Source organism: Monopterus albus, unplaced genomic scaffold (genome assembly GCF_001952655.1).
Source record: "Monopterus albus unplaced genomic scaffold, M_albus_1.0 scaffold534.1, whole genome shotgun sequence".
NCBI lineage: Eukaryota > Metazoa > Chordata > Actinopteri > Synbranchiformes > Synbranchidae > Monopterus > Monopterus albus.
This window is the reverse complement of record NW_018128414.1, coordinates 12812-32788: the sequence shown is the minus strand read 5'-3', so window position 1 is coordinate 32788 and position 19977 is coordinate 12812. Positions and strand designations below refer to the sequence as shown.

Genomic DNA, 19977 nt, shown 5'->3' with positions numbered 1-19977 from the left:
CAAAGACCCCTCAGTGCTGGAACTGTTCTTCCACACCAGTGAGGACCAGGGGGCTGCCAACTTCCTCCTTTTCTCCCTGCTCATACCATATACACACAGGTAAACAAACACAGGTACTTACAGAGTAGACTATAAACATACAAATATATGCAGACACTCAAACTATACTAGAGCACACAGTGACACACTGACAACCTTTCTTGTCGCTCTCTCCAGACAGGGCTCCATCGGTCAGCAGGCCAGAGATGCTCTGCTGCTCATCATGTCTTTGTCAGCCTCAGAGCCTCGAGTCGCTCAGCACATCACCGAGAACACTTACTTCTGTCCTGTGAGCGCCCAAATACACACGCATATGAACTAGTGCCTGATAACACGCTGCCAAAATGTCCCTGGAGCGAGGGACGTGCCGTCTGCTGCTCATCATGTCTTTGTCAGCCTCAGAGCCTCGAGTCGCTCAGCACATCACCGAGAACACTTACTTCTGTCCTGTGAGCGCCCAAATACACACACATATGAACTAGTGCCTAATAACACGCTGCCAAAACATCCCTGGAGCGAGGGACGTGCCAATTCACATTCAGGACAGACAGCGTGTATCCATCACTAAACCTTGACTGTTCGTTCTAAGATTACTAGGAGATGATGACATTGCTCTGAGTCTACTGGCAGAAGACACGGTCATCTCATGTCTGCTAGTCACAGAAATGTCAAGGATTTGATCAGGGTCAGTCTGGCTCAGTAGAAGTGGCTCACAGAGACCAGACCACTGGCTAAGTGGTGCATTCTTAAATTAAACAAGAGGTGATGCTACTGAATAAAACAGAGAACAACACAGAGTAGAGAAGCTGGAAAAACAGCAGAGTGGCTGTATGCAGCAGTGTCATGGAGCTGAGAGACACCACACCCTGTCCCATTGTCACTAGGTTTATCAGACAGTGTGGAAAATCTGAGTTAATGCACCTGTAAGATCCTAAGTCCATTCATTTCCCTTTTGCATTGTAATCTCATTATTCCATATTATGTAATTACCTGAGGAGCTCACACTGCTTCCTCTGGGAGTATTACTGTGTAATGCTAATAATGCTAGCATGTATAATGCTAACATGTAGGTATAGTGTTTACCATGTTCACCTCAGTTTAGCATGTTAGCATGCTAACATTACTAGTTAGCACTAAACACAGTACATCCTTGGCTCATGGCAACGAGTTATAGTTTTCACAATATGTGATCACAAACCAAAGTATTAATACAGGGACACTCATGGAAAACCCTTAATGTCAAGAAAAATAGCAAAAGCTAGAACAAATAAAAAATCAACCAATCAATTGAAAAAAGTAAAAAATGCTAATTAAAAACATCTTAAAGACAGTAAAACAACAACATGTTTTATTTTCTTAAGTACTTCAGGTACTACACTCGCTGTGTTGGCTACGCTGGGTCCATCAGTGCCAGTTTTGAGAGTAAAGACATTTTAGCATGTGCCACCTGTGTGTCAGATTTAAGCCCATGTGACCAGGCTGTAACCTCAGTCCTTATGTAGAAAGCAGATTAGTGAATCGCTGTGAGACTGGCTCATGCACAGATTAGTAAGTCTTTACGTGATTGGACGGTTGCCTGAGTGTTACCGAGACCTGAGACTGCAGCTGTTTGAGGGGCCACAGCTACTATTCATGTTGATGATAAAGATCTTTTTCACCTTATTTCCTTCCTCTTTCTTCCACTCAAGTGTTTCTCTTCTCCCTTAATAAAGAAGTACTTGAACTGAAATGTGAGCCATGTGCGCACAAGAATAACAACCAGGTGGTGTGTGTGACGGTCAAATGGCCCAGCTTCCTCCCAAACCACTGGGTTACGATATGTTCCTCCCAGTTTGGCCTGATCAGAAGCTTCTCCATAAACGTCCACCGCATGTGAAACATCCTGGTCTCTCCACTGACCCCGTCGCTGTCGTCGCTCTCCTCCATGTTTATTGTTACCAGTCTGTGAGGGGCCGATGCCGAATGATGATGACAGGCCATATGTGCAGGCAGAAACATTAAAACAACCACATGGATTCTGACCTGACCGTTCTGACAGCGCTGCACAGTCAGAGGTCAGAGAGGAAACGGGTCTAGGAGGTCAGAGAGGAATCGGGTCTAGGAGCCCAGATCTGGTCTGGTGTGTTCACACTGCTGTGGACACATCAGTTCACTTCCTGTCACTCCTCTGTTTATATATGCCAACACTCTCTGCCATGTACTGTATAAACACACTAATCTGTTCTGGGATTTCCACAGAGCCTGTGTTGTAACACTGTGTCTGTCTGTACCTATTGTAAAACCACTAGCAGAAGAACTAACCTGAAGCTGTGCGTTCACAGGTGCTGGCCACAGGTCTGTCCGGTCTGTACTCGTCTCTTCCAGCCAGGCTGCAGGTTTACAGTGAAGACTGGTACTGTCTGGACCAGGACGACTGTCAGCAGGTAACCTTGACACCCACACAGTGAGTGAGTCAGGTAAAAATGGAAGGACAGATGTTCCCTACCTGTGTAGACCTACACGTGATAGACTGGACAGCATGGCTAACAAATAAATGAAACCAAAATGTGTGAACTAATACATCTAAATGAATCAAAATACTGGTCAACTGAAGTGATTTGTGATGAATAAATGTGAATGTTTGACTAAGTGAGAAAATAAATGAACAGACACATGGACTGATTAAATATCTGAATGAATGATTGACATCTTACCTGATGTTTGGGTCGACAGGTTCCAGCCCTCGTCCACTTCCTGCACTCACTGGACTTCTGCAGTGCTGTTACCAAGGTACACACAAAAACGTTAAAAATAACATAAGTTGATTTAAAAATAAAAAAAAGTCAACAGCTGCACCGTGTGTGTCTCCGTCAGGTCGCTCATCCCTCCATCCGGTCTCAGTTGTTAGGTTACATCAACAACGGCTTCCTGGTGCCTGTCCTGGCTCCAGCTCTGCACAAGGTAGCAACACACACTGGGTTCTGTACTTCCTGAGCTGCTGGTGCAGACACGGGTTTGGCCACATGGTGCTCACCAGCACTGGAAGAAGCATTCAGATGTTTTATTTGAGTGAAAAAGGTTACTATGTACTTACGTACGCATGCGCCGCGCGGAGCGGCAGCAAATTATAGCAGCTGTGTCCTCGTTGTGTTCTTTTCCATGTTTTTATGAAGTTCTGTTCTTATGGTGTTATGTTGGTTGGTGTCTCTTGCTGCTGTAACACAGAAATTTCCCCACTATAGGATCAATAAAGTACCTACTCTACTCAAAAAGTCCAACATTCAAATTTTCACTTTAATATATTCACAATATTGTATTAACAACAAAATGTCATTGAAGTCAAAAGTAAAAGTTCTCATGAGGCAGCAAAACAAGGTCCATCAGTTATATAACAGTATTTCATGCTGTAGCTGATCAAAGTTAATTTTCACTTTATACAGTGTTTTACAGTTTAATTTGTAATTTCAGTCATTTTTTGTGTAAAACCTTCAGAGTAACCAACATCAAACACACCCTAACTTTAGTAATAACTGTAGAGTGGAAGTAAAAATAAAATATATTTACAAGTACCACAAATTGTTTTTATGTAAATTATTTGAGTAAATTGTACTTCTCACCTCAACTACAGTCAAACTATTGCATTTGTCAAGTAACAGCAGGCAGGACATGCAGTGACCACTAGAGGGCAGAAGATCCAGATGTGAAGTTCACTTGTGTTTCCAACAGGATCTACATACAGCAATACTTCAGTCTGTTCACTGAATACCTTCCTATTCATGCATGTTTACCTAAATACATATGTGTAGCTGACAGTGGAGGAGGTGATGGCCACCACGGCGTACCTGGATCTGTTCCTGCGCTCCATCTCTGAGCCCGCCCTCCTCCAGACCTTCCTGTCCTTCATCCTGCTGCACACACACGACAACGTGTACATCCTGGACACGCTGGTCAGCAGGGTCAACACACCTTTCCAGGTGAGGAATACTGTGTGCACGTCTTCCTGCCATCTGCAGTTGATTCCTGACACATGACCTGTCCTTTCACCTTGTGTGTCCATCAGCTGGGTACAGTGTCCCTGGCTCTGTTCAGGACTCTGATTGGCCTCTTCTGTGAAGATGTCATGCTGCAGCTGGTGTTCAGGTCGGTCTGACGGGGTCAAAGGTCAAATGGACTTTGATCAAATTGGTTCATGGAGCACACACACACACACTACTAATTCCTGTAAGCTGATTCAGCTGTTTTGAAAATCTGGTGGTGGTTTACCAGGACAGTTCTTATTTGTGCAAAAAGGAGCAGAAGATATGGATGAAAAACAAATTCATAAAACACAAAAACATTTGAGATAATTTATGCTAACATTAATAAAAACAGCCAGAAAAAATCTTGATTGTTACACAAAAATAAAGCCTCATATTTAACGTTATAGGGACCAGATCCACGGTGATATTAAAATTAGTGCCATGCATTCTGCACCAAGCTCAGGGTTATAGACAGTGTCACAGAGGTTACTAGTATAAATATACTCTAATATTTTCCCACAAGGATGCATGTATGAATATATAAGCTATTAACAAAAGCTTGTGTTGCAGCTGTAATAGGGGAGATGTGTTAGCTAGTGTGCTACTCAGACGTCTGTGCTTGTAAACTGAGCAGATACTATAGTTAGAAAGCAACATGACACAATCTAAACCAAGCAGGTCAGCTGTGAATGTATTGTGACATTACTGTACCAGCACAAGAGGCAACGTTAGCACCTGAAGCAAAACCAGAGCGGCCTTGTAGAAAGTCCGGAACCTGATGTTAAAGATAATTTCAATTTTCTTCCTGCCTTATGTCATCACAGTGACACATGCAGTGTCTTTGTGTCCTCAGGTATTTGATCCCCTGCAGCCACATGAGCAGAAAGCAGCGCTCCTCCTTAAAGCAAAGAGACTGCTACTCCTCCAGTGCCGCCTCCTTCCTGCTCCTCATGCCATCTTGGTGTCCCGTGCACCTCCACAACACAAACTCACACTCTGAGCACATCCTCTGGCCTCAAAGGGCAGGTCAGTCCAACTAACAGGCACACGTAAATCCTCTCCAGCACGTATACTGTAGATACCAACTTAAATTCTCTGTCAGATTTGTCAGTATCAGACAGTGTCGGTTACCGTCGGGGGTCAGACTTTCTGATGGATGTAAACTACCTGCACTACCTCTGGGATGCCCGCCAGGACGTTTCCACATCCCTCAGGTCAGTGTGCTTGACGTTTTGTTCCTCTGGACTGGACTATGGATCAACTGGTGCTTTTGCACATCAGACCAGGATTAGGGACATTTATATCGTTCTATTTCTCACCCAATGTGGTGCAAGGAGAGGAAAGGTGGATTAAGAAAGAACAGGGTAACACTCACCAGTTTCATTGTAGGGATATGGTGAATTCCCCAGGAAACAGCTTTGCAAAGGAGTCCTCACTACATCAGAGTGACAGAGCAAACCAAGCTTCCCGAAGCCGACTCACTGAGAAGCAGTGTATTGATGCCATCTGCTGGACAACCTCTGGTATTGCATTTGCAGAGAAGGATAAATGCGCATTAGGTTCTACTTTCAAATACTGGCAGACAAGCACAACTGGCAGCAGAAGCAAGTGTGACACCACTGTGATGTAAACAAGGCCTTGATTGTTTGTTGAAACAAGGCATTGAAATGTTCTGCTCTGAAAGGCTGAAACTGTGTTAAGAAGCCTACCATGAGGCGGCGGGGGCGACTGTGGTTCAGTGGGTAGAGCAGTTGTTTCCCAACCAGAGAGTCAGAGGTTCAAATCTCAGTGCCTGCAATCCACATGTTGAAGTGTCCTTGGGCAAGACATTGAACCCCCAAGTTGCTAGTGGTTAGAGCCATTGTGAGTGTGAGTCGTGTGAGTCGGCGCCACAGATGGCTGCCTCGGTTCTGTACTGGAAACAAATTCCTTGTGTGTAACATACTTGGCCAAATAAAGGTGATTATCCTTATTATTATTACCATCCTTATTATGAGCATATCACCATTCCCAGATCTGTATGGAAACCATTCAGGAGTCGAACCACCAACTTGCTGGTCAGGAGACGACTGCCCCACCTCGTGAGCCACAGCCACCCCAAGGAAGGAAAATATAGGAAAAAAACTGGAACAGTTCTTTAACAAATTAGGATACAAACAAGACTAAGAGTCCACATCTTGATGACACTCAGATTGGAATAACAAATATTTTTTTAATGAGTTCTACTTTCCTGCAGGGCATGTCGCCTCTGGTCGGCTCCGTATAATGGGATTGACCCCCCGCCTGAAGAACACCGATCACACACACCAGGGTACGACACAGAAGATGAGGAAGAGATTGTGCAGCGAGTCAGGTGCGACTTCAGCCGCTCTTTGGTCACATCTCCTCTCCCCTCAGCCCTCTCCCCGACCCAGTCCTCGTCAGATACCACCTTAATGGGCAACCAGGCAAGAACAGCCAGCTCTGCCCTGGACCTGGAGTGGGATGACATGTTTGCAGATGAAGATCCCTCTTTATTCATGGTTAGAAACACAACAGTAGCAAATGGTGGTGGAACTGTGAATACATCTACACCTGCACCTCCCCCACTGCCTCCTCGACACATCCAAGAAATGCGACATACTGCAACCAAACTGGTGCAGGGGTCATATGTAGAAGAATCTGAGTTTCAGGATGATGTTCTTGTCTATGATCTTGTTGCCCAGGAAGACACTAAGGCAGCAATTGTGGCGCAGATCATGGCAGTGAATCGACACCACGGAAGCCTTGCAAATGATCGACGAGTGTCAACTGGGCAGACAGTGATGGAAACAGTTAATAGCATTATGTCAACAATGAGGAGCGAGGACGGAGGGAACGAGGAAAGGAGAAGGAGTGAGGATTATGTGAAGACAAGGATGAGTGAGGACTGGGAAAAGGAGACAGGGAGAAGGAAGGAGGAAGTAGATGAGAAAAACTGTGTAGCTCCACAAGGAGAGCTGAAGGGACGTCAGTGTTTCAATGGTTTTAATGCAAAGAACTGCATCATCGACGAAGGTGATGATACTGATCCTGTCTACAAGCCATTGAAGCAAAACTGCAACCTGAGTGGCTTCGCAACCATTATCAATTACACTCAAACACAAAAGCTGCATATACATCACAACACACAACAACCTACATCGTGTTTACCCAAAGACCACTCTGAACCTGAGCCACATGATGCTTCAGCGCCTGATCCCAAATCTCAAAGTCTACCTGAGAATGAAGTCACCAATAACAATGACTTCCTGTCCCAGTACCATGAACTTATGCTCTCTCTGGGGATGGAGCCAGACTGTGATGACATCACAGACATTAACACATTCAGGAAACGGGTCCAAGCACTGAAACAAAAACTGGATGAGGAGTTCTGCGAAGAATTAGCTTTCACCTCCATGTGGGATGATGGAGAGATGGAACGAGAGGAAGACGAGGTGGAAGAGGAAGAAGAAGAAAGGAGCAATAAGAAAGGCAGCAGGAGGCATGGAGTTCCATTTACAGGTGGGTGTTTTCAACAACAAGTGCATCAGATGTTTGCAAAAGCTTAGTGAAACAAAAAACATCCATCAGAAAAATTAAAAGCAGCCTTGCTGTTGTGCAAGGGCTTGGTTACACAAATAAATTAATATGGTGTGTTGTCAGAAAGTAAAAGCATTGCACATTACTTCAACATGATTTAAAAATGTAAGTGAAATGATTATTTTACAGAAACACAATGACTAACTTGTGGTTTTCCGTGGTGCCCAGGTCCGTTTATCAGCGTCCTGTTGTCCCGGCTCGAGAACCTTCTGGAAAACTCCATTGCTGTGAACCTGCTGGTGACAGGCATTCTGGCCCAGCTGGTGTCGTACCCGCAACCACTGCTGAAATTCTTCTTGCTCAGCACAGACTCAACACATATCCAGCCCAACGTACGCACCTTGTACCAGGTACACACACGCCTTATACACTACCAGTCAAAGGTTTGGACACACTTCCCCACTGAATTGAATGTGATTTGATTTTTTACTGCATCGTTACAGATATCTATGTGATAATGTGCTACCTTTATTCCTGTGTACGCCTCTGTAGGTGCTGGTGTCGGTGCATGCTCAGATTGAGCGCTACATGGTGGCCAGACCGGACTATCCTGCTCTGGTCACTCAGGCCTGGAGGTTCTTGTTGGCTAAAGACCAAGACAGCAAGTTTAGAGGTTAGTGCACACATGCAAACAGGATGTGAAGCCCTGAAGCTGAAAGTTTTAGTTCCTTAATTCTGTGGTAAATTTTAACTCTGCACCAGTCTGCCATTAGCCAAGTAGTACTATTAACTGCAGTAGTAGTTACAGCGGGAGCATTAATACATTTATCATTGGAAATATGTTTCTTTGCTTTCTTACCAAGAGGCAGATGAGGAGATCTCTGCCACTGTCATACTGTATCCATCTGCTCAATATGAAGTTACAGCCAACAGGTGATTAGCAACAACACCAGGAAGTCATTGCTTCTGGCCAAGACATCGTCCTGCACACAACCTGCTGGAAAAGGACAACTTGTCATTTTTACACCTGGGTTTTTGTATGGTTGAAAAAACATGCTATATAATATGTTAATCTGAGTTTTTGAAGCACTGGTAGGCAGGTACTGGACAGGGCCTGTTGAACTGCTTCCCCTGTTTCCAGTAGTTATGCTAAGCTAATGAGAGAGTGGTATAAAAGTATTACTTTTGTGTCTGCAGTGATCATATCTAGAGGCAGAAGTATTAACCATGAGCTGTAAATCCCTTGAACAGCCTCAACAGATCCATCATTGGAAAGGAGGGAATTTCAGGCCCTGTTTAACCTAACAGTGACTTCCTTTGATACGTTTACTGCCTCATTTGATATGATGGCGTAATATTTCCCATGTCTCTCTCAGAGTGCCTCCAGTCTCAGAGTGGCGACACCAACCTGGACCCTTCTCTTCCTAATGGCTGTGTGAGGAACACTCTGGCCCCGCCTCCTCTTGGCGTCTTGCTGCCCTGCCCTGCTATTCCCCCACAGGACAAGAGCCGAGTGTTCGCCATTGTCCTGTATGCCGAGTTTCTGAAAGAGCTAGCCGCCATCGCCCAGGAGCACAGCATCGCGCTGGACTGTGCTGGAGACTAGTCGTCGTTGGTTTAAAATGCAAGTCCACCTCTAAACACCTGCTGGAAATGGCTGCCGATGTGCCCATGAGCAAGGCACTGCCAAGAATGTGTCAGTAAAGCTGACACAGTAAAGTAAAAGTAAATCAGTGGCCACCAGCAGAAGAATGAAGGCTCCTAAAAGTCTGAGCACAAAACATGCAACACACTGATATTAGTTTATCCACTAATTTAAGTGGATATTACAGATAAATACTGTCGTGTGCACATTGTCTAATCCTGGCAGCACTTGAACTTTTGATATTTTCCCCGTGTGAATATGGATATTTATAAAATGATTTGGAGATTTTGAAGTGTTTAGTTTTCTACACATTTGTGGGAACGGTGCAAATAGTTTTCTACAGTTTTCTGAAATCTTCACTTATTTTCTAAGGAAAAACTAGTTTTATTTTAAACGGCAGAGGTGAAGTACAACCACGAGTTCATTTAATGAGGCCACACTAAACTGACTGAACACTAAACCCAGACACAGAGCTGGTGATTACTTCTGCACCTTGTATTTAATTATCACTTATTATTACAATTATTATCATTATGGTGTTTTGCTACTGTTACTTGCATTTAAAGAAGCACCAGGTTTTGTATGTCCAGTCTTTCCTTCTTTAAATCTTTTTGAACTGCACTGTATGAAACTTTAATGCTGAAATGAAAGATGAATCTCTGGGACCAGCTGTTCCTGTTTTATGCACACAGTAATGACAAAGCCTTACGTCAAATACAGCAAATATTTTAAACTATTTTTCAGTTTTAAACTTCTATTAATGTGTGCTCCATTGCTGATGCATTACAATTCAAATGTTTCTATTTCTGACATGTAAGAAGACAAGGCTGCTATGTTTCTTTGTCCAATGTGGGGATGTGAGAAGGAAATGCGAAAAACAGTGAATCTGAACGTTACAGGTGGCTAATGCAAACGAAAATGCTGTCGCCTTATTTAGTAATAAGGTATGAAAAAGCTCAGCGGGTGAGTCGACAGAAACCACAACCCAGTGTCTTCAAGCAAAACTGACCTCAAAGTGCATCTGAGCAACGTCTGATGTGATCTTCAAGCAAAACTGACCTCAAAGTGCGTCTGAGCAACGTCTGATGTGAATGTGGTGTTCACACAAGAACCAGGACACTTTTCTCCTGTTGGCAGCCCCTCATCTTTCCTTTTGAAATAAATGATTTCCTATATGAAATTTATTAAACTGATCTTGTCTGAATGCATCATACCATTCGTTTCCTTCATTTTGTATTTCAGAGGCACCTAAATGTAAAAGTGGCATGAAACCTCTACAACAGGTTTCCAATGCATCATGTCTGTTCTGTGTACCACCCTCTGCTACCAGCCTCTGTGCATATAGATGCACACTGCATTTACAAAAAAACTCAAATCTCGTAATTATGAAAAACCTTATGAGATGTTCAGCCAGTGATGAATGAACACAGGTTTAAAGTAATTCAGTTACTTGTCTGTGCACGCGAAGGCATATCACAAAAAACCTGCTACTGTAAGAGCTAATCTGGTGTATTAATGTTTCACATCACAAATAAATATATAAGATAGAAATGGGGCCAAACCACAGGATATATCTGACATTATTGTACTTCCTGTTTCTTGTAAGTGTTTAAACTGTGGTCTGAATTGTTATGAAGAGTCAGCACAATCACAGTTTTTAATCCTCAAAAGTTACATCACAGTGTGGCGATTATCACAAGCAGAAACTACTGATGGTTGTTGGAAAGAAAACTGATGGTCTAAATTTTATAAGTCAAATGTTGGTAATATTTTTAAAACAAAATATGTCCCAAATTATGCAGCTTGAAATCATCCAGTAAGCCACAATGAAATCAAATCTGTTGTATGAATAGACCTTCAAAAATAAAAACCAAAACCTCTTCATCTCAAGTTACATACGTATTAATATCTGAGCCCCTCTAACAACTCTCATCCACTGAACTGATGAAGGCTTTCTGCCTGTGCTGCCTCCCAGACCTGCTGTTTCGAGATGTACTGCCACCCTCCCTCAAAGAGCTTTCTTTGCAGTACTGGCTGAGCCATCAAGTCTGCGGCTGTGACTGTTTTCCTAGAACTGTGGTCAGCTGGTTCCTCTATTGACAGACTGAATATACTTTAGACCCTGTCTCAGATGTGAGGTGACTGACGGCAGAAACGCAGTAGCAGCTATCGATCCGATCGGAGATACTTTGGTGGTGTTTCACCTGAAGTTTAGAGGTGAAGAAGAAGACAGCGACAGAAGGTGATGATGGTTTACCTGCTTGTGGGGGTTCTCGGTGAGTCTCGACTGTGGTTTGTTACATTGACATTGAAATGTGCATCTTGACAGGGTGTCTGTCACTCAATCTGGTAACTATGGAAAAAAAAGAAAAAGGTAATTATCTGATCAACACGACTTCAAACTGAACGTTAAAGTCAAATTGAGTCAAGAAAAGGACGAACATCCAAGCTTCAGCTGATTTCTGTTTCTCATGTTGTGCCCTCTTCATGTCAGTATTATTGGTACCTGCTTTTACATGAACCACAATTCAATACCTTTAAAAATCAGTTTGTGATTATCCACTGCCGTTCATTTATAAACAGCACAGAAAGCATCTTAAAAGGTAATCTGCGATAGAATGAGAGGCTACAGAAAATAACCTGAAACTAACAGCTCTGCCTTACATGCTACTAGCTCCTCCTGCCACCTAGCCCAGGGTAGAAGAAGGTTTTTCAGCCACCAGTAGTCATGTCAAACACCCTGAGAAGTAAAAACCAACCTTCCACTGAACTGCTCACTACTTCTAGACATTTATCCTGTGACAAAGGGTCACGAGTAGACCTTACCTTGTATCAAGGGGTCACAAGTAAAATACAAGTAATTGCACAATTTGTTGTATTTTTCTAAATTTTAACTCTTCTTTCTGTCTTTTATTCCCTTTAGCTGCCACAGTCACTTTATTGAAGGGAAATTATGATGTTTACGACTATGGCTCTGAAAGTGGCTCTTCTGAAAGTGGCTATGATCCGGACGATGCCGAAAATGATTCATACATTACACATGACCTGTATCCTACCCCCTCTTCAGGTATCAACTGTGTTGGGCAGCAACAAGGCCTAACATTAATTTCACCCAATGTGCATATAATGTGAAAGTTCTTATGGCATGAGCATGTTCCTGTTTGGGCTTTAACCAGCCAAACCAAAACACGAGAGCAAGAGTGTAAGGAATTCAAGTGTATTTCTTTGTCCTAATGTAAGCTGCATATTCGTAGCCATTTCTGGCTCTTTAAGGAATTTGAGGCTCGAACTAAAACTCTGCCAGACGAGTTCGTATCCTCAAAACCGTTTTCCTAGTAACTTTAAAAGTCAAGTGCATATCCACCCAATGTTTATCGTACTCTAATATAGGAGCTTACCAACTGCTAACCAGCCAAACAGCATAGAAATTACTTCCATATTGCTCGATTCCACACATCACCATTTCAACCAAGTGGTTTACCTTATGTTTATCTGGCACACCCACAGATCATGATCACTGTCACATAACCACACTACAATTGACATAAAAAGAACAGTTTCTTTAAAAAAAAAACAATCAACACTGGATGTAAAAACTTCTTCCCAGAGTGCCATCCAGTATCTACATCCTTATCTTGGGTTTAACCAAGTATCACATATGACACAAGAGGCTTTAAACGTCCTTCAAATAGTACAGACTTGGAGGAAATGTTGACTGCTATATTTTAATGGCTACCTGTTCTTCCTCGACAGCTGCAGCCTACTCCACCACCACCACCGGTGATGACGTCTTCTCTAACGCACCTTGTCTGGCCTTTGCCCTCCTAGTTCTGTGCATGTTCACATATTAAAAGCATTCTACCATGTTTGTTGATGACATTTTGCTGAAATGTGTAAGTGTAAATCACTTTCAGTATCTGGTTGGGGAAGATGATTTTTATCTGTAGTAACTGTGGAGTCATGGATGTTATGTGATGTTACTGCTGAAACCACAAATTAAAGCGCCTTTCTCAGAGAACTACAAAACTGTTGCTTCAGGTTGGAGTAGTTATGATTTCAAAATGGTAATTTATAGTTAGTTTTTTTTTATTCACCTACATTTATCTGCAATTTTGAGTATTTCCTCTTCTATTTCATACCTGGACTTTTACTGCACAACATGCATTTAATAACTTTAGTTACTTTTCAGAGTCAGACCAATAAAATAAACCTTAGAACCATCAGACTCTATTGATCCCGGTGGGAAATCCACCCGCTACCCAGTAGGAGGGAAAGTACTTCACAGTACAAGTATATACGGTAGTTACCATCAGCTCCACCTTTACCAGCTGCAGCATTAAAGTGATGGACACAGTAATTAGTCACTATGATCCAGTATCAGAGACGTTACTGGGACACGGGATGTTCTGCAGGACGAGTACTTTTGCTACTTCAAGTATATTGTAAGGCTAATACTTTTGCACATTTACTTAATATTTTGAATGCAGGACTTTTTTAACAGAGTACTTTAACACTCGTACTGCTACTATAAGTAAGGGACCTCAGTACTTCTGCCACTAAACATGAGGATAGATCTTAAAGTATCACTTGCTGCAGCTGCTGTACACTTTGGCCATTTATCTAAGGAAAGCATAAAAACACCAAGAGGTTTGATTTTCTCAACTTGAGAAGCATGAAAGGACCTGAGGTCAGAAAAACCTTCAAAAATACATATTACAAAATGGGAAAAGGAAGCACTAAAACCTGGTTTTCAAGCCACTTTGTCATTTTAAAAAGTAATGAGAAGGGCCTTCATGTTATAGGTCATCAGTACCGTAAAGCCTGTTTGCACATGGGGCACAGTGAGCATTCGTTCTAAAAAAGCATCATGTGCTACTGAGGTAACCGAGCTAACATCCTGTGTCGATCTGGAGCCACTGCTGTGGTTGATGACTCAGTTCCTCAGTACTGACTGATACTGAGAGAGAGTCTGTGGGTAGAGAGACACAGAGAGCGTAGGGGAGAGAGACTGAAAGTCGTGGGGGGTAATATGCTGAGAAATAACAGGGAGGGGTGGGGGGATTAGGGCAGAGAAATCAAGAGACAGTACTGTAGTAGGTGGACACAAATAAAGAGGATGAAGAAACAGTGGGAGGAAAGATGTAAAAATAACCAGGGAAAGAAGAAAACACTGCCAAAAGTATGTGGACAATTGAACATTAAACCCATATGATTGCTGCAGGTCCAAAACTATGGTCTGTCCAGGAAGTTCACTCAGCAGCATCCAAACCGGCTTCTGTCCTGGGCTGGGGGCTGTCATTTTGAACCATCATGGGGTTTTCCCTAAAACTGTTGCTACTCTGTCATCTACATTAACATCGTCTGCAGCAGCAGGACGTCACAGGAACTGAGAGGCTACAGTCCAAAGAACTGTTCTGTGTCCACATACAAGTAGAATGTAACTAAGAGCTAAAGCTAAACTTTACCAAAGTGCCGCCATACAGAGTAAACTACTGGAGTACTTCTATTACATGCCAGTACTCCAGTATAGTTCGAGCAAACTGAAGTATTTTTTGTTCGTCATTTTAAAAATGTGAAATTAAACTGCAGACCAGCATAAGAATAAATAAAACAATGAAAATGATTGTTGGGTTTTACATGGTGCAGCTTGACACTCCTCTGGAAACCAACAAATGTTTAACATCAACACCTAACTAAACTCAAGTGTGACCTCTGTAACCTTGTCCCTATTTTACCTGTAATTAGTACCAGATTACATTATTATTAATATTAAGAAATGACAGACCTTTAAAATAAAGTGTTACTGTGTACGGTGTACTATGTCAGAAGAGAGTAAAGCAAAGAAGGAAGACTCAAAAAGAGCAAGGAGGATGAAAGAGTTACAGAAAGACAACAGAGAGAGGGGGAAGAGATAGAAGAGAGGAAAGGCTGAGAGACAACGTGAGAGAGGAAGAGAGGAAAGGCTGAGAGACAACGTGAGAGAGGAAGAGAGCGAGCACTCAGGAGAAAGCTCAGAGAGAAGAAGTGAGAGCAGAGGTAGAAGGAAAGTCGTGGAAACAGGAACGCCATAAATAAAACCAAGAGGAACTCGGCAGCCTGGTCAATGATCAGCCACCATCTTTAAGTAAATCAGAGCGAGTGAGACGAGGACAGAGAGACAAGGACAGAGAGCGAGAAGCCAAGTCATCACCACGATGAAGATGTGGAGTCGCCTCTGCTTCCTCGGTGAGTTTGACTGCCCTCACACTTTACACCTGCTTATGTTGTTTTCTATAGACACTTTATTTCTAAAAGACAAAGCAAAAAAGAAGTGCTACATTTGTGAGATCAGGACTCCCGCGCTCACTCACACTCCAGAATCAAAACTGTCAAAGCTCAAGTTCAAACCGTTTTCACATCCGTTGAATCAAACGCTGCTACAAGCCTTGTGGTTTCATGCCTGATCGTGTCTATATATGTAAATGTATATATATATGTATATATAAAATCTCTATTTCAGCTGACAATGTATTCACCAGGGTTTTCAAGGCCTTGATTTTGTCTTACATGAGCTTGAATTACTTTGAGTTCACTTAAGGACTCAGGAAACCCTGCCACATGCAGGAAGTAATACAACACACACAAATGCCACTATCAGTGAGAATTACAAGAAATTTGAACTTATAACAGAAATAAAGAAAAAGTAAATCTACAGGTTTCTAATAAATTAACTTTCCAGTGTAGGTGGAAGGTTTATTTAAAGTGAGGTACCGTTTTCTCATTTAATTCCACCTTAAATGTGCAAAATGGGTCCAGATGTACCAGCCTTTTCTAAGACACTGTGTCCTAATGTAAATATTCCTCAACTATAAAAATCCCTGTACAAGGGCATAAGGAAATCTCATCCATATATTTTGTAATAAACGTTTACAAGCCATAGAAAAGAAGATGTGTGCAGATGTTTTAGTGCTTCAGGTCCCAAATCAGCGACGCTATAAATAGGTCACAGTATGTGGACTAAACAACTATGTGATCTTTTGTCAGCCCTGTCCCGCCCTCCTCAAACCCCTTCTCACATCTTCACACCATCATTCGTCTTGTCTTCACACATGTGACAATGTGTTGCAGCAGCAGCTCTGTGAAGTAAAACTCACACCTTAGCAGTCAACAAGGAAACCTGTGTCCAAATTAAAGTTCGGTTACGTTGTTTTCTTGGCTAACACACATTAGCTTACACTGGCCAGAATCTGAGTGATTAAAATACATTTTAGTTTTGTAATGCTAAGTTTAAGGCCATCTTGAAGTGGCATGTTCATCGTCTACCTGCACAGGTGCTCTCAGCTCCTCTGCCTGATTAATCCTTCACTTGTTTCTCTCTCCATCCATGTCTCTGCCCCAGTTCTGGTGGTTTCTTCTGTTTCTGGAGGACAAGAGGAGCAGTCACATAAAGGTACGGTGACAGACATGGTTAACAAGCAATGGGGTGTGTCCTGAACTGTACTCAAGTGGCTTCCAAACTTCATTTCCACTAGCAACAGCACAGTGATTGTCTAAAAGTTAAATCTTTAAAGCCATCATCCCTGTAGCTTTCACACTAACGTCAGGTTTCATCTGTTTCTGCCAACTCTGGTTCGGTCGTCTCAGTCATAAGAGCTGAGAGGATACAGTGGACTTTGGAGCTCTGTCTACACTACAACACTTCCTCACTAATTCGTAAACTGTATTCAAGTAAAAAGAACAAACCTAAACAAAACCTTGGTTTGTTTTGGGGCCATACTGGGAAGAACTGTTGTCCTGGACTGTCCTACTGTAGTTTACTACACTGTCCTGTCATAGTATCCTGTCCTGAACTACAGTGCACCGTGTACTGCACTGTCCCGTCTCAGAACCTACTTTCCTGTCCTATACTGTGACAGTAGTAGTAGTACTGTGACTGTCCTTAACTGTTGTTACTGTCCCGTCCTATACTACTACTACCTGTGTCATGATGAACTGTCCTGAGCCTATGCTTTGTAGTGGCCTCTCGTGTTTGTTGCATTGTGTGATTTATAGCTTTGTAGTGGCCTCTCGTGTTTGTTGTATTGTGTGATTTTGAATACTTTCATTTACTGCTACTAATTCCTTCGACTTCACTACATTTTACTGAAGAACATTGTACTTTTTACTACTAAATACATTTACTCAAGTACTATGCTTAAATGCAGTTTTGAATATTTTCATTTACTGCTACTAAATGCTTCGACTTCACTACATTTTACTGAAGAACATTGTACTTTTTACTCACTACATTGATTTGATAACTTCAGTTACTTTTCAGATTGAGATTAATTAACCAAAACGTACTATAAGACTTCACTGATGCCTGGTGCTACCCAGGAGGATGTAAAGTACTTCAAAGTATATAAAGTAGTTAACATTAGCTCCACCTTTACCAGCTGCAACACCGATGTGCACAATACTATGTCAAATACTTCTAGCCCAACATACATGAATGTGAACTGTGCCATTCTCAGTGAGTACTTTTACTTTTAGTACTTCAAGTATATTTTCTGCTAATATTTTTGTACTTTTAATTTAAATGTAGGAATTTTACTTGAGTATTTTTACACAGTGGCACTAGTATCTCATCCACCACGGGTATAACATGCTGCGATATGTTGGCATGCTGTGATGTCCTTTACTGCATCTGTACGAGTCCACATCTGTCCTCTTGATGTTTGGGACACATCTGGCTGACTGTGTCTCCTCTGTGTTGACCACAGACCCCACACCCCCTCCTTTAACAGCTGAAAGTGAAAAAAGAGATCCCCCCACACTGCCCACTGTGACTCAGACATCAGTGAATGGAACGGCTCTGCCTTCAGGATCCTCTACGGTAACAGCTCACGGCGCCCTGTGCCGCTCATCTGACTTTACCTCCACAGCACATGACCATCCAACAACCAGGAAACCACTTTCATAAACTGTCAGCATGGTGGTACAGCTAAACCCTGAGTGGTTTTTGTTATTCTCAAAGTGCAACACAATATCTAGCTTGGAAAACACACAACCCATCATCTGAAGCAGCATATTTAGTCAGTGTTAGATGAAGTACATGTATGTGACTACAGTTGGACCTGCTCTCGATGTAAGCTAGTTTAAAATACAACGGAGCAGAGAAAGCAGTTACCAGGAAACTGTGGTCTCCCTTTTTTACAGAGCCAAGAAGCACAGAACACAGTTACACACCACTCGGGCAACAAAATGAAGGGAACCAGTGGCGGCACAGTGGCAGATACAACGTTCGGCAACGTAACAGGAAGCACGAGCAATGTTACGTCTGCGGAGACGACAACAAGCAACCCAGGTACCGACTGCCACAGATGCAAACAGCAGCTTCACCACGTTGTGTGCCTCAGTTTGTCTTCCTGTGTGTCAAACCACAACTCTCACACAAACACATTCACCCTGTTCTAATAAACTGTCAGACACAGATGTTCACACTGGTCACGTTGCAGGCACACGTCCATTGTTAAAACTTTAAAAACATATATTTATATGTTTATAGCTGAAAAAATCATTTTGAAAACTGATTAATCACTTCACTAACATTTCCAGGCAAACCAACCTCATGCTTTTTTGGTTCCAAATGGGAGACATGCTGATTTTCTTTGTCATATGTAACTAAACAGGAAATGTTTGGGTTTTGGACCGTTGCTTGGCCAAAATCAGCTAAATGAAGACATCACCACGGGCTTCGTACAGTTAATCGTTAGCTACACTCCAAATATGATAAAACAAAGCTATAAATCAGTTTGAGAGTCATAGTCTTAACCCTTTCCTTTAACCAGAACTTCTCATACTTTAGTGACCTTCGATTTGTTTTAAACATTTCATATTGACAGCCTTTAGATTTGGCACTTCTCAGATATCTTCACACCTAAGAGCAGACTGTATGGGGTTGTATAAAGTTGTTCTGTTTTGAAAAGAAACCAGTTCTGCCATCAGTCCAACATGAATTTGATGTCTAACAGAGTTTTGTAGAGTAATCTGTCATCTAAACAGGGTTCCAGGTCTTTTTAATGCTGCACTGTACCAATTAGACTTCCACTGAGAGCACAGACAGTATCGGCCTTATGAAATGCAGATGATGTCAGATGGAATTTAAAACCAGCTCTTAATGAATAAAACGGGTCTCACAGCTGGAATCTGTTAACTGAGGCGACATTTAAACGGACTAAGTGATAAACATCGTAGTCTGTAAATGTATTCTCTTGTGCTCTCCTCTAAAGAGCAACAGTGATAAGACCATGACCTGACACTATTAGTTTGACCTACTGACCTGAACAGTAACCAGCTGTCTGTCTCTTTTAGCAACAGATAAAGACACAAGTACTCCATCCTGGGGTAAGGACAACATACTTTTATCACATTAAACTATCATGTTTACAGTCACACTAACCTCCATGTTCTACTCTATTTCCTACTCTATTTCCTGTTCTACTCTATTTACTCTTTTCCTCTATTTTCCATTCTCTTCTCCTTTTCACACCTTCTGCTACAACTACCAGACTTATACTTTTACATGATAGTTTATGGCGGTGAAACACAGTTGAGGTCCAGCCCCTTTTTAAAATTGGTTTCACAATTTTATTCAAACTCATTTCCCAAAGTCACCAAAAAGAAAATTAAACCTCACCCTGAGGTAAAGTCTTGCCAAACAATCTAGGGCTGCACACTTGGAGTAATCAAATTTATGTCCAACTGATCTGCTGTGTTTTTACTAATCACTCTTTC

At 42.2% G+C, this 19977-nt stretch overlaps 2 protein-coding genes and 1 long non-coding RNA gene across 3 annotated transcripts in view; 2 read left to right on the top strand and 1 right to left on the bottom strand.

Annotated features, from left to right (window-relative positions):
- The first annotated feature begins 383 nt into the window (after positions 1–383).
- LOC109953022 (protein FAM160A1-like) lies at positions 384–10242 on the top strand. The gene is made up of 12 exons (XM_020588367.1): positions 384–488; positions 2361–2462; positions 2752–2808; positions 2893–2979; positions 3825–4046; positions 4079–4158; positions 4891–5063; positions 5149–5251; positions 6274–7559; positions 7806–7987; positions 8130–8250; positions 8954–10242. Exons 1-12 carry the CDS (start codon positions 384–386, stop codon positions 9181–9183), a joined length of 2748 nt encoding a protein of 915 aa, XP_020444023.1. The 3' UTR covers positions 9184–10242.
- A 4968-nt stretch (positions 10243–15210) lies between these two features.
- The window catches only part of LOC109953029 (uncharacterized), a 7692-nt gene continuing 2925 nt past the window's right edge, over positions 15211–19977 (top strand). Inside the window, exons 1-5 of the mRNA XM_020588375.1 lie at positions 15211–15447; positions 16601–16651; positions 17964–18076; positions 18400–18547; positions 19555–19587. Coding sequence (XP_020444031.1) covers positions 15417–15447; positions 16601–16651; positions 17964–18076; positions 18400–18547; positions 19555–19587 — 376 coding nt within the window. The 5' untranslated portion in view covers positions 15211–15416. The remainder of the gene's footprint in view (positions 15448–16600; positions 16652–17963; positions 18077–18399; positions 18548–19554; positions 19588–19977) is intronic.
- The window catches only part of LOC109953032 (uncharacterized), a 5484-nt gene continuing 1667 nt past the window's right edge, over positions 16161–19977 (bottom strand). Inside the window, exons 4-5 of the long non-coding RNA XR_002273842.1 lie at positions 16525–16621; positions 16161–16337 (exon numbers count right to left, since the gene is read on the bottom strand). This is a non-coding gene — a long non-coding RNA (uncharacterized LOC109953032). The remainder of the gene's footprint in view (positions 16338–16524; positions 16622–19977) is intronic.

What these genes read in the sequence shown, in the direction of transcription:
- LOC109953022 (XM_020588367.1), top strand. Translation starts at nt 384, where the DNA reads ATGTCCCTGGAGCGAGGGACGTGCCGTCTGCTGCTCATCATGTCTTTG. An exon ending in ATGCTGCAGCTGGTGTTCAG is followed by an intron (nt 4,159 to 4,890) that starts GTCGGTCTGACG and finishes TTGTGTCCTCAG; the next exon opens with GTATTTGATCCCCTGCAGCC. An exon ending in CCTCTGGCCTCAAAGGGCAG is followed by an intron (nt 5,064 to 5,148) that starts GTCAGTCCAACT and finishes CAGATTTGTCAG; the next exon opens with TATCAGACAGTGTCGGTTAC.